Genomic DNA, 15,255 nt, shown 5'->3' on the forward strand with positions numbered 1-15,255 from the left:
TGCAGGGTTTTGTGTGAATGTATGTTGTTAATTCTCTGGGGTGTATACTTAGGAGTGGAATTGCTGGATCATATCATAATTCTGTTTAGTTTTTTCGGAAACTGCCAGACTGTTTTCCACAGCACCTGCACAGTTTTACATTTAACCAGCAATGCATGAGTGTTCGATATCTTCTACAACACTTTTAATTTTCCTTTTTAAAAAAAATTTAATTATAACCATCCTAGTGGGTTTGAAGTGGTATTTCATTGTGGTTTTGATTTGTATTTCTTTAATGACCAGTGATGTAAACATCTTTTCGTGTGAATACCGGCCATTTGTATATCTTCTCTGAATAAAATTTTATTCATATCTTTTGCTGATTTTTAATTAGGCCATTTGTATTTTTATTGTTGAGTTGTAAGAGTTCTTTATAAATTTTTGGATACTAGACGCTTATCAGATATAAAAGTAAGGTTTAATGTGTAGATTAGATAGTACTTCTAAATACTTTGACCTGGAAGTAAAGGCTTTGTAGGGATTTCAGTGAATAGATAAAACATTGACTAAAATCGCAGCCTTGAAATGGTAGTCATAACATATTGATACGTTCATGTTTTTCAGTGCCTCTGAAATAATTAGGCAGATTGTGTTATGATAAAATTAATTGATTAGCTTTTGCTAATACAGAATTAGTGTTTTAGGGAAATTCTAGGGGGCTTTTCATTAAAGGGACTCTAGATTTGGGTTCGCATTGCAAAATCAGTATTTTATAAGAGCCAGTGGTCACCCCACCTAATAATTTTCCTTGAAATTTTATAAAGATCCACATCACTTTGCAACTGATCAACCATAATTTATTCCAATAAAAAAGTGATCTGTTTTCTGGGGGCATGCTCTTATACCCCTGAAGTTAAACATGATGTCATTTGTCTTGTAATCTTTTTCTTTCATGCATTCATCATTCAGAAACCCTATCAATTCTTGAATCTCCTCTCCCTGGACCATCAGCTCTGAGGCAGGGTGTGCGTCTCTTCATAATAGCACTGTTTGCTTTGCTTTTCTCACAAACCCATATTCTTCTTGTCTTCTGTAAATGTTTTTTAAAGTATTAAAAGAAGTTATGAAGGCAGAGAAAAATGTTTTAATTCTTTAAACATTTCTCCAATATATTTTCTTTTTTTTTTTCTTCTAGGGAAGTAATACCAATGAGGTACTAGAAAGCCAACTGGAAGAAAGACCTACAGATACTGTAATATCAGGTTAAGAAACGAATTTACTTTTTGTATTTATTATTAAGATAATAAAAAACAGTGGTTATATCACAAAAAGAAAACTAGTAATCTGCTTTAAGTACACGTCATTTTTTGTTAGGGAATAAATTTACTTTAATACTTTTATTTTTAATATTTTTAATACTCCTTTCCTCTTCAAGAACAAGAAAAAGTTAAATCTTAACTATAATCTAGGAAAAGGTATTTTTGTTAAACATTGTTAACTGTAGAGCTATTGGTCTCTTTTATGTGGAGGGTGTGTGTGCGTGTGTGTGTGTGTAAGAGAAAAGGAGAGAGAGCGGGACAGGAAATTAAATTAGCATTAAATTTGAGAACTTTGAACAAATTATCAGTAACATATTTAATAATAGAAGATACTGTGCATATAGTCTTTAAGAAATATTTTTCTGTTAAAAGATTCATTTAGAAAGTAAGTTAAAATAAATGCATTATACTCTGTCTTTAAAATTTTGGATTCTGCTGGTGTGGATTAATGATTTATTGTTATAAGACTTTTGCCACAGGTTATTTCTCTAATTCTACTTCCCTGGCTACCTCAGGCTTTGATATATTCATTTCCTAACCCCTGAGGATCAACCAGCCTAGCAGAGCTATTTCATCTTTAATCTACTCTTTAACTGGAACATTCAAGTTTTAGGTTGTAGGAGAATCACAACTTCACTCTTCAGTATCACTGTTGAATATTGGAGGTTAACCTCTTTCACTCACAAGTGGTTGCTATCTTTATTTTTTCTTTACTTTTTTTCACTTATCCAAGGAATTTATTTCAAGTCCATTGGATCCCCTAGTGACTTCTTTCCTTTTGGCATTCCAATAGCTTCCTATAGTTACAGATAACATTTATTGATCACTGGGTTCCCGGCACGTTACTTGGATTATATAAATCAGTCCTCACAGCAGTCAGTCGAGGGTACTATTATTATTTATCCACGTTTTTACAGATGAGAAAATGGAGGGTCAAGTTAATGAGAGGTCACACAGCCATTAATTTGAACTGGGTCTCTTTGACCCAAGAGCTCAAGCATTTAACCACGTTGCTGCTTACGTTATATACACTTGTACCATACCTCTAAGATAAGCTATCTCATCTATTTTACATGTGAGAAAATCAAGGCTCAGAAAAATGAGCTGACAGCAGTCATGCAGCTAACAGTGACCTTAATAAGTTTTTTTTTACTAGACTTATGCATCCCTTTGTATCTCAATTATTTATTCCCTTTCCCTTTTAGAATATTTTTTTGTTTGCTAAATATGTATTCTTTATATTTCTAGGAAAATTTTACAAGTGCTTCAGTTAGCCTCTCTTGAATGGTCATATTTTTTCTGGTTACATACAACTTTATTCTAGTCTCTTTTTCCAATCCCACTTATCACTGAGCATCTGGGATTTATTTTATTTCCTCTTGACTTTTAACAAAATATACTACATGCCTGTTTTTATGTCTTATATTGATGGATCTGAAATCTTATTTTATATGTTTTCACTTTATTTCCACACTTGTTCGTTTACTCCTCCATCTTCCCAGAGATTCATCAGCCTGTTTTTACTAAATATGTAGTGTTTATGTTTGAATAGCTGCTTTGATTTAAATTGCTCTTATTCTTGGTGAGAAAAATTATAATACTTTATTAATGAATATAAATAATGTTTATTGTTTTATATATAATAAAATACTTCTATAAATTTCTTAACAGATATCCCTCTTATAAAGGAAGAATCTGAAACTATTCCAAGTGAGGTAAGGGAAATTAAAAGAGAATAGTTACTATTTTATAACAGGATGAAGTATTTGTGAATGGAGAAATATTTATAGATGGAAAGAATAAAGCACTAAAGAAGTTATTCAAGTTTTCATGGTTATTTCTGTTACAACAATGTCTGTACAGTTACATGATTTATTTAAGTTAAATTACACTGTTAAAAGGGAAATTTCAGCATCAAATGGTAACGTTTTAGAGTATATATGAATATAGGGGACAAAAGGTGTTTACAAACAGAAGCAGGGGAACAAGTAAAAAAAGCATGCAGTTCTGCATCTTAGAAATGGATGCCACAGACCTAAATACATTCTTTACTTTTTCCTCTATTATGTAACTGTATATTCTCTATAATGTATAATCTCCATAATAATAGTCTATATTTTATAAATAGAAATAGAGTTCACATAATATTATTTTACAGAAGGTGTTAATTCTGTAAGGCAGCAGACCCTTATGTAAACCAATCAAATATAAAAGATTCTTCTGCACTACTTGACAAATAGTATTTAATGATTTCTATTCTTGGGCCAGTGGCCCCAAAATACCAATTGAAGAGTCAGTGTGTACTGTTTTCCACAGTCCAAGGAGAGAAAAGAAAAGACAACGTAGAGAATTTCTCATACAGCTAAATTTACGTGGCTTAACTGTCCTTTCTTTTATGATACTATTCTTTGTACTAATTTGCTATTAAAATTTCCTTTATCATGTAATTGTGATTTTTATGATATTGTTTGTGCTATTTTGCTATTAAAGTTTCCTTTTTATGATATATATTGGTGATAGTATAGTAACAGTAAAATGTCAGACCCCTCTATTTTCTTTTTTGAGATGTTGATGATTTATAAAACATGAATATATGAAAACCACTGCTTTGTAATGCAGTATGATCACTTTTATGGATAATATCCTATAGTCCATGGTGTCAGGCAAGTATAGTGTTGCTCAACTCTTCTAATAAGGAATGTAATAATTTACAAATATTGATGGTAACTTGTTATAATAAAGGGTAAAAGTACAAATGATTTTAAGTCCAATTTTGTTAGTTTAAAATATTTTCTATTTGATAATGATTCATTGGTAGCTTGTCTTATTGATACATTTTCTAGTTACTGGATAATGATGACAAAAAAGGCCTGACTCTGCCAACTTTGAACCAGTCGGGTGAAGATGTTATCGCTCCTAAAAGTGACGTGTCAACAAAGGAAACAGATACTACACTGCCCACTATTCCTAAGCTGACATTAACAGAAGAGGACGAAGTACCACCTTTAGAAGAACACGAGCAAGAAGGCATGCCAGAGAGAAATGTGAAGAATCTGTTATTTCCATCAGAAGAAAAATTGAAAGATAGATATCCAAGCCTTTTAAAAACTGACTCGTTTTCATCAGAGGTAAAGTTGAAAAATATCCATATAAATCCAGGTAGAATAAAGAGGAGGAACTTAGATTTATCTCCAACAGAAATTAGGTGGCAAAGCAACAGTCTAAGCTTAGCTCGAAGGAAGAGCACAAGCTTAGTTTCCCCAGATTCAAAATCAAAAGGTAGCTTTCAAAGCCACAATCCAAAGGAAGACCTTGAACTAAAGGTATCTGCCCTTGTATCAGAAGTATAAGACTAGGAAAAACTAAAGAATTCATTAATAAAAAATAAATTAAATACAAATAAATTGAAAATGCGTTCAGATGTCTCCAAGTAGAAGTGTGTCTAAGTATATTAAATATATGCTTAATTACATATCCCTACCCTACTTATACTCATCAAGGAGGGAAAAAACCCTTGAAAGAGAAGCGAAGTGATCTGAGAAACCAGTAATACAAACTAGTCTCATGGGTTGATATAAAATTCGGCGGAAAGTATAACAACAGAAGCAAAATCTAAATTCAAGGGAAAGCCTGAAAGGTCATTTCAGTTGAAATTTTTAATGGAACTGTTGTAGAAAACAGCATATGTGCCCCCGTTACAGTTTTATAGTTTATAATGAGAATGATCTGAATGTAAACTTAAAGGTACACCAGGGAAAAGCATTTCTCAAAATGACAGTTATTCTAAGGTCTTTGCATCTTATTTGAGTCACTATCATAGGTATCTCATAAAACAGTGTAAAAACGTATACCAGTCAGCGAGAAGATAGTCTGAATTCTAAGTAAGGCTCTGCCTCTAAATACTTCAGCAGCCTTTGGGCAGGGTTCACACTGGGGGAGGGAACTAACATGACCTTGTGGATAGGGCCTTTTAGGTCAGTTGAATGTACTGTTGTTTCTACATCTAATGTGTGTTAGGAATCATCGTGTTATATACTTGTCCATGTCCATCCAACAAGTGCCAGAGGGATTGGAAGAGCCACACTTAGAGAAGTGCTGGTGGAAAATGTAAATCACTACCCAACTTGTCTCCCTGTGCCCTCCCAGATGTGCCCTAACAGAAAAATTGTAGAATCCTAGGAGGACAGAGGGAAATCAGTCTCCATTAAGAACTTAAAGGCAGCCAGGAAAGTAAGAAATGTCTTATCTCAGTACAGCATCCCTGTGTGGCCAGTGAGATTTGCTAGTGGAGTTGGAGGCTTACAGTGGATTATCACCAGGTGAATCCAGTTGTTGCTTCTATATCCAAGCTGTTCCAGATATTGTGACTGTAACTGATTCCATTGCACAGACTGGTGGCGCTTGGTATGCTATCCTGGATGTTGCCAACACCACCTATGTTGTGCCACTGACACCTGAGGATCAAGGTCTGTTTGCATGTGTTTCTAGTACTCCCCTAGAGGTACCTACTCACCTGCCATTAGCTAACAGTGCGTGTGCCAGGATTTAGCATGAGTGCTTCTACCTTCAGATTTCTACAGCTCTCTCTATATGGATGATATCCTATTGGTTAGCAAGTCTAAAGCCTTAATCTCAACAGCCTTGAAAATGGCATTATCACACTCCACCAGCAGAAGTGGCTAGTAAACCCTGACAAAATTTGGGGGACTACTTAGCAGGTAAAGTTTATTGGAACTATTTGGAAAGACTAATAATGTTCAGTCCTCTGGCAGTCAAGAAAAAAAAAACAAACCAAAAAACTGTTGTCTTTTTGCCCCACCCCCTCCTGCCAACACTATAAGAGAAGCCCAACACCTTGCTGGACCCTAAGTGTGAGATGCAGTGTGTGCCTCACTTGGGCATTCTACATAGTTCTTTATATTGCCTAACCTACAAATCGGCATCTTTTCAGTGGGGTCCAAGCCATAGGCTGAGTTAGAAGCTGTCCAGCAAGCTGTGATCCACTGTCTTTGGGGCCCTACAATCCTGATGACTTCTTTGAGCTACAGATCTCTGTGCTGATTTAGAGCCTCTGCCTGAAGACCTCTCTTGGGGTTTTAGACTTGTTCTCTTTTGGCACAGGTATCAGGTTTACCCCTTTTGAAAAGCAGTTATTATCGCTTCTCGGCCTTTTGGCTACGATCAAGTGTGAAAAGCAGTTATTACCTTGATTACCTAGTACCAAGAGTTACTGAGCTTTTGTCAAAAGTGAACGCTTACTTGTGTGGACCCTGTGACTCTTTGGCTTATTATTCTTATTTTAGGATGGGTCAAGTCGGACCCCACAGCTAGCAATGTGGGAAGGGCCTAGTAAGCCTCACTTGTCAAATGGAAATGGTATATTCAAGAACACAGACAGCCTGGCCCCAGCGGTACCTCAGCTTCACATGAAGATGTGGCTATTACACCTTTGGGAAAACCTTATCCCTCCCTTTGCCCCTGAAGAAAATCCTTGGCTCAATGGGGCTTTTGCCTTAAATTACCACGTCCTTTGTTTCTGACCCAGGAGTCTTCTGCTAGCATTCATGAAACTGTAGCAGGATAGCTTCATAGCGTGTAAGTAGGTAAAATCCTAGAGCCTATACTGTTCTTGATAGTTTTGGCAATGAGAATGGGATACTGACAAGAACCAAGACTTTCTGGAAGAGGAAGGAAAAAGGGCCGCTACAGGCTGGGTTAGGAAATGTGAGATTTCCTGGATTTTAGTAGCAAATGCTCTCACCCAAGTGGTGGTGTTGGTGGGGAAGGGTCTTCTACTTAACCTACCTGTAAATAACTGTTCAGAGGCTGAGTGGTGAGAGACAGGATTAAAAAAAAAAAAAAACCCACCCAGTGAGCTGTATTTGTTGCTCACTCCCTGCTGCGGATGGAGGTGGGGGTGGAGAAGAAAGGGGCGACCTCAGCTGCTTTCAGGAAAAAGCCCTGTATGCTGGGCAAAACTTCCTGGGAGGTGAAGGGCACATAGCCCCAGAGACTCCAGGGTGGAGCTGTAGCAGAATGGAAAGGAGCTCCTGAGCCCAGAAGCACTCTGGAAGCAAAGAGGTGTATGAGGGAGGAGGGGTTCCAGCAACCTTGAGATAAGGGGCCTCCCTGCTCTTCCAGCTGTGCCCCACAGGCTAGCCTCCCTCACACCCTTGCTCCCCTGTGCTCCCAGCCTGGAAATAATAATCCCCTGGTGGCTAGCATAGCTGTTGTAGCCCCTAACATGTAGATTAATCTGAAATCAGCTGACAGGGTGTGGGCAAAACTTGCAGTGGGGAGAAAAATTAAGTTAAAGTAACCTTATGGGTAGGGCTCTGTCTGATGCGTCCTTGTACTGTTGTTATAGCTCTCCGTGTCCACTGTATAGAGAAATTGATGTGTTGTATGCCTATATTGTAAATGCTCATAAAGGGTCAAGAGGGAATTCTCCCATTCAAGGCCCTGCCGTGTGTAGAGAAATCCTTGCCATTTGCCACACGTGGGTGGATCAGGATTTACGTAAGTGCCTCCACCCTCTCATGTCTAAAGATACAGATGATGTCCTGTTGGTTAGCAAGTCAAAAACCTCAGTCTCAGTGGCCCTGACTGTGGTGGTATCACACCTTTACCAACAGAGGTGGCTGATAACCCCTGACGAATTCAAGGGCCTGCTTGCCAAATAAATTTTCTTGAGACTATGTGGGTGCATTCATAACACTCAATTCCTTTGGCAGTCAAAGAAAAAGTACTGTCTCTTTGGCCACCCACTGCCTAAAAGGAGGCCCAACATATTTTTGAACTCTTTGGGAATGGGAGACTGTATGTACATCATTTTGGGTGTTCTGCTTAGCCCTTTATGTCAGCTAACTTGCAAATCAACATGCTTTAAGTAGGGCCCTAAAGCAGCAGTCTTTTCTGGGCAAATGGTAGTAGTGTGTTCAGGAGTACATCTGACCTGGTCCTAGCATCATTTTGGTTTTGTATAAAAAAGTGGCAGCTACCAATTTTGGTGAAACCTTATCCTTCATGCTGCCACCTGAAGCAAAGCCACTGACTCAGTGGAGCCCTGGATTCACAGAGGTGCTCCTAAATCCCTGGGCCAGGTTCACTCATGGTTCAGGTAAGCTAAACATTGGGCTACTGTGGCTGTTCAGCCTAAAGGTCAGCCATGCAGAACCGAAAATGGATGTGGTTATTCTGTTCAGCGGGGCAGGACTCTGGCCAGTACTCCACTGGAGGAACCTTGTTACATTTTTGCTTACTCTGAAGCTCTTTCCAATGGCCTAGCTACTTGGTTTGCCATCTGAAAAACTACAGACTGTAAGATTAAAGACAGCCCTCTTTGGGACTGCAAACTATAGAACCAAATTGCTGCTACTAAAAGACCCATCTGGGTCACTTGTGTAGATGTACACAGTAAGGGCCTGTGCTCCATGAGACTGACTGGAATGGGGCTGCTCATTGAGCCTCTACTCCCCGGCGTCTGCTTGCCACATTGTTATCATTGTATTGGATGTGACCACACATCCACCATCGTGGCTGGGCACAAAGTACAGATGTCAACCTCGGTAAGGTTTCTGACGCAGAGGCTGCCACTGCATGCTAGACGTGGCTCCCTAGGAGTTGACCCATTTACCTTGCAGTGAGAGAGCTTACATTGCAGGCATCCCACCTGCTCCTAACACTGGACTTTGGGCTCCTTTTGAGGATAATTGGTTGACAATTTTTCAGTTTACGCTGTTACTTTCAGGCTAATCAGATGACTTCAGTTACTCTGTTGTAGTGCTTGAAAATGTTCTTGGTCGTGTCTTCGGCTTTCTGGCGCATTTGAAGTCTGAAAATAGTTTAGAAAAGCCACTTAGAAAATGGCTACTAGTCAAGGTATTGGATGGGCTTTTCATGATCCCCACAATCCACATGCACTGATACTGTTGACCACTGGAACATCCTGCTAAAAAAAAAAAAAGACTTAAAAAGATTTCTGACTCTACCATTCTCACCTCCCCCAGGTCCACACTTTTAAGAGTAAAGCCGTTTGGTCATGGATTGCAGCTCTTCCATGGGAAGAGTTATCTACATAACCCTCCAGGGAATGGCGGGATGTATAGATCTATTTTGAAAACTTGAGATTTCACCTTGACCATTCCTGGGCATGATGCTTTTTTTTTTTTCCACTAATGGCAAACTCAAGTTGGCCTGCTTTTGTATACAGTCCATGTGGCAGCCAACCCAAAAGGGGCTTAGGGGATTCAAACAATCTCATTCAGCTACTTACATTCTCTTATTTGACTGACATATGTGCTAAGTCGTAAGGATAATGACCACTTGGTTGAGCACACTGCACTCCCAGTCCTCCTACAGTGGCCCACAGGGACCAATGTGGGGCGCATAGTGGGCTTCTGTAAATTATTCCCTTTAGAGTCTGACTCTTCTGGATGAAGAGTCTCGATGAATTAGGAAATGGTTGAGGAAAGGTGAAGTTTTAGCCATCTGCAAGCTCTTCTGTCTGCTGAGGTTCAGTAGGGTAATGTTAGAAGTCTGACTTTTCTAGGCCTTCCTTCTTGCTTCATTTACTTTTTTCTAAATTATAAGTTATTGCTAAGAATTCTAAGGCTTTTGTTGATTTATTTTCTTTCCTCAGAATTGCTTCTAGGGCTGGAGGTATGGTTAGGAGCCAGGTGATTTTGCAAATCACATTAGCATCCCTTGTGTCTTTGCGTGGCTGCTGTGTTTTGAAGTTAAAGACAAATAATTGCACCCCATTCCCTATTAAGCTGCTGCTTATGAATTTTGACCCCTTATTATTATATTTTGCTTCATTAGATATTAGCGAAAGGACTTTGCTTTCCTACTTTATTCTCCCATTTTTACCTGGAAGTTTCTATAATTCAAATGCAGCTCAATAAATGATTTCTGGGTTTTAATGAAATGTTAGTAAAATTCTTCTCAGTGACTGCTAAACATTTCCCTATATTCAATTGACTCCAATTTCCTTCCTGAATGGGGGGGAAAAACCAAACTTCCTTAGCTTGCTACTGCTTCTAAAATTAGTACTGTCAGTGTCCTAATACTTTTGTTACTAGTCTGTTCTAAGAACCCTTTACACTTTTTCATCACTCCCTTTACAATATATTTGTCCTATTGTGAAATATACATACAGAAAAGTGCATAAAACATGAGCATTTTAATGAGTAATTATAAGTCAACCACCATTGTAATCACTACTCAGATCAAGAAATAAAACAGTGCAATTACATGAAAAGCTCTCCCTCAACCACGTTCCCTTTCCTGATCAAAATCCTATCACACACTCTCCAGAGGTGACCACTACCTTGACTGTTGTGATAACATTTCCCTGCTTTGTAGTTTTACTACTTATTTTTTTTTACATTCCCAAATGACAGTTATGCATGTACTTTACTACATATTGCTTATTATTTTCAGCATTAAATTTGTGAGATTCAATCATATTTTTGTATGGCTGTAGTTAAGGAATTTTCACTGCTATAAAATATTCAATTGAATGGAATACAAATTAAATGTTGTATGAATGTAACATTAATCCCACTGATTTTTGATAGAATTTGGGTTGTTACCATTTTGGGGCAATTGTAAACAATGCTGTTATGAACATTACTGTGTCATGAAACACTCTGGGGTGTATACATAGAGGTGGAATTGCTGATTCCTAAATAGATAATATGCTCAATTAAAATTTACAGATAAAGCCACACTGTTTACCAAGATGGTTGTACCAGTTTACATCTTACCAATAGTGTGTAAGGGTTCCTATAGATGTTTCCTGAATAACATATTGATACTCTTAGACTTATAATTTTATCTGTGGAATCTTATGGTGGTTTTTGTTTTTCTTTTGTTTTCTATAAACTTTATTGAGGTATTACTATATTAATTGCCTAGGATTGATACAAAGTATCACAAATCCGTGTTAAAACAACACAAATGTATTGTCCCACAGTTCTGGAGACTAGGAGTTTGAAATCAAGGTGTCAGCAGGGTCTGCCTCCCCCTGAAACCTATAGGGGAGAATCCTTCCGTGCCTCTTCCAGCATCTGATCTAGGCCAGTAATGTCTGGCATTCCTTGGCTTATAATTGCATCTTGCCACTCTGCCTCTGTTATCACATGGCCATCTTCTCCCTGTGTGGTCTCTCCTCTTGCTAAGATATCATTAATATTGGATTAAGATTCCAGCCTACTTCTATGTGACTTCATCTTAACTTATTACATCTGCAATAACTCTATTTTCAAGTAAGGTATTGGGGCTTTGGACTTCAACCTATCTTTGAGAGAGAAAGTCAACTCATAATGTTTACATGCTATGAAATATACCCAATTTTATGTGGACAGTTCAATGAGTTTTGAAAATGTGTATTTCACCATACGAAGATCTAGAACATTTTCATCACTACACCATTAAGTAGGATAATATTTTTCTCCAGCTTTATTGAGATTTAATTAACAAACAAAATTGTATGTATTTAAAATGTATACAGTCTGATGATTTGATATGAGGATACTTTGTGAAATGATTATCATAATCAGGTTAATTAACATATCCATCACCTTCAGAGTTACCTTTGTGTGTGGGTGTGGTGAGAAAACTTAAGATTTACTCCATTAGCAAACGTCAACTATAAAATACGGTATTACTAACTATAGTAACTATGCTGTGCATTGGATCTCCAGAACTTATTCATTTTATAATTACAATGTTGAACCCTTTGACCAGCATTTCCTATCTCCCTTAAACCCCAGCCACTGGTAACCACCATCCTGCTCTCTTTGTTTCTACAAGTTTGGCATTTTTTACAATTCTGCATACAAGTGAGATCTACAGTATTTTTCTTTCTCTGTCTAACTTATTTCACTTAGCATAATGTCCTCAGATTTCATCCATGTTGTCACAAGTGGCATTATTTCCTTATTTCTCATGGCTGAATAATATTCTGTTGAGAATTACCACACCTTCACCCATTCATCTTTCAATAGACATGTAGGTGGTTTCCATACCTTGGGTATTGTGAATAATGCTGCAATGAACATGAGAGTGCAGATATCTCTTCAGTATCTTGTTTTCATTTGCTTTGGTATATACCCAGAAGTGGGAGTGCTGGATCATATGGTAACTCTATTTTTAATTTTTTGAGGAAACTCCATACTGTTTTCCATAGTAATTGTATCAATTTACATTCCCACCAACATTGCACAAGGATTCCCTTTTCTCTACCTCCTTGAAAAATGCATGAGCTCTTGTCTTTCTAATTAGAGCCATCCTAACATTATGAAGTGCTCTCATTGTGGTTTTGATTTGCATTTCCTTGATGATGAGTAATTTGAGCACTTTTTCATGTACTTGTTGACCATATGGATGTCTTCTTTGAAAGAATGTCTATTTAGTCCCCTTGCCCTCTTTTAAAATCTGATTATTTGCTATTGAGTTGTATAAGTTCTTTATATAGTTTGATTATTAGCCTCATTTAAGATATATGGTTTGCAAATATTTCCCCCCATTACTAGATTGCCTTTTCATTTGTTGACTGTTTCTTTACTGTGCAGAAGCTTTACAGTTTGACACAGCCTCACTTGTTTATCTTTTATATTGTTGCCTTTGCTTCTGGTGTCATATCTTTAGAGAAGATCATTGCCAAGACCAATATCAAGGAGTTTTTTCCCCTAAGTTTTCTTTTAGGAGTTTTATGGTTTCAAGTCTTATGTTTTAGCCTTTAACCCATTTTGAATTAACTTCTGTGAGTGGTATCAGATAGGTGTCCAATTTTATTATTTTGCATGGGGATATCCAGTTTTCCCAACTCCATTTATTTATGTTTTTTCTTTAAGATCTTTTATTGAGATACAATTGACATACAATAAACTACATAAATTTAAAGTGCACAATTTGATTTTTTTTTCTTATTAGTAATATATATATGGCAATCCCAATCTCCCAATTCATTCCTACCCAACCGCCCGCTTTCCCCACTTGGTGTCCATATGTTTGTTCTCTACATCTGTGTCTCTATTTCTGCCTTGCAAACCGGTTGATTTGTATCATTTTTCTATATTCCACATATATGTGTTAATATACGGTATTTGTTTTTCTCTTTCTGAATCACTTCACTGTGTATGACAGTCTCTAGGTCCGTTCATGTCTCGACAAAGCAGTTTCATTGCTTTTTACAGCTGAGTAATATTCCATTGTATATATGTACCACATCTTCTTTATCCATTTATCTCTTGATGGATATTTAGGTTGCTTCCATGACCTGGCTATTGTAAATAGTGCTGCAATAAACATTGGAGTGCATGTGTCTTTTTGAATTACAGTGTTCTCTGGGTATATGCCCAGCAGTGGGATTGCTGGGTCATATGGTAACTCTATTTTTAGTTTTGCAAGGAACCTCCATGCTGTTCTCCATAGTGGCTGTATCAATTTACATTCCCACCAACAGTGCAAGAGCGTTCCCTTTTCTCCACACCCTCTCCAGCATTTACTGTTTGTAGGTTTTCTGATGATGCCCATTCTAACCAGTGTGAGGTGATACCTCATTGTAGTTTTGATTTGTGTTTCTCTAATAATTAGTGATGTTGAGCAGCTTTCCATGTGCCCCTTGGCCATCCGTATGTCTTCTTTGGAGAAATGCCTATTTAGGTCTTCTGCCCATTTTTTGATTGGGTTGTTTGTTTTTTTCATGTTGAGCTGCATGAACTGTTTATAAATTTTGGAAATTAATCCTTTGTCTGTTGATTCATTTGCAAATATTTTCTCCCATTCTGATGGTTGTTTTTTCATCTTGCTTACAGTTTCCTTTGCTGTGCAGAAGCTTTGAAGTTTCATTAGGTCCCACTTATTTATTTTTGTTTTTATTTCCATTACTCTAGGAGGTGGGTCAAAAAAGATCTTGCAGTGATTTATGTCAAAGAATGTTGTTCCTATGTTTTCCTCTAGGAGTTTTATAGTGTCTGGCCTTACATTTAGGTCTTTACTCCATTTTGAGTTTATTTTTGTGTATGGTGCTAGGGAGTGTTCTAATTTCATTCTATTACATGTAGCTGTCTAGTTTTCCCAGCACCACTTATTGAAGAGGCTGCCTTTTCTCCATTGTATGTCCTTGGCTCCTTTGTCATAGATTAGTGGACCATAGTTTATCTCTGGGCTTTCTATCCTGTTCCATTGATCTATACTTCTGTTTTTGTGCCAGTACCATATTGTCTTGATTACTGTAGCCTTGTAGTATAGCCTGAAGTCAGGGAGTCTGATTCCTCCAGCTGCATTTTTTTCCCTCAAGATTGCTTTGGCTATTTGGGATCTTTTGTGTCTTCATACAAATTTTAGGATTTTTTGTTCCAGTTCTGTAAAAAATGCCATTGGTAATGTGATAGGGATTGCACTGAATCTATATATTGCTTAGGGGTAGTATAGTCATTTTCACAATGTTGATTCTTCCAATCCAAGAACATGGTATGTCCCTCCATCTATTTGTGTCATCTTTGATTTCTTTCATTAGTGTCTTATAGTTTTCTGAGTACAGATTTTTTACCTCCTTAGTTGGGTTTATTCCTAGATATTTTATTCTTTTTGTTGCAATGGTGAATGGGATTGTTTCCTTAATTTCTCTTTCTGATCTTTCATTGTTAGTGTATAGAAATGCAAGAGATTTCTGTGTGTTAATTTTGTATCCTGCAACTTGACCAAATTCATTGATTAGCTCAAGTAGTTTTCTGGTGGCATCTTTAGGATTCTCTACGTATAGTATTATGTCATCTGCAAAGAGTGACAGATCTACTTCTTTTCCATTGCAACTTTGCCTGTTTCATTTCTAATTTTGTTAATTTGAGTGCTCTCCCTCTTTTTCTTGATGAATCTTGCTAGAGGTTTATCAATTTTATTTATCTTCTCAAAGAACCAGCTTTTAGTTTTATTGGTTCTTGCTATT

General features: G+C 37.3%; 1 protein-coding gene across 1 annotated transcript in view; it reads left to right on the top strand.

Moving 5' to 3' along the window:
* Positions 1-15,255, top strand: part of C2CD6 (C2 calcium dependent domain containing 6) — a 125,617-nt gene that overhangs the window by 57,950 nt on the left and 52,412 nt on the right. The window contains exons 11-13 of the mRNA XM_057745362.1: positions 1,175-1,241; positions 2,970-3,013; positions 4,142-4,426. Coding sequence (XP_057601345.1) covers positions 1,175-1,241; positions 2,970-3,013; positions 4,142-4,426 — 396 coding nt within the window. The remainder of the gene's footprint in view (positions 1-1,174; positions 1,242-2,969; positions 3,014-4,141; positions 4,427-15,255) is intronic.

Source organism: Hippopotamus amphibius, chromosome 8, assembly GCF_030028045.1.
Source record: "Hippopotamus amphibius kiboko isolate mHipAmp2 chromosome 8, mHipAmp2.hap2, whole genome shotgun sequence".
NCBI classification, from domain to species: domain Eukaryota; kingdom Metazoa; phylum Chordata; class Mammalia; order Artiodactyla; family Hippopotamidae; genus Hippopotamus; species Hippopotamus amphibius.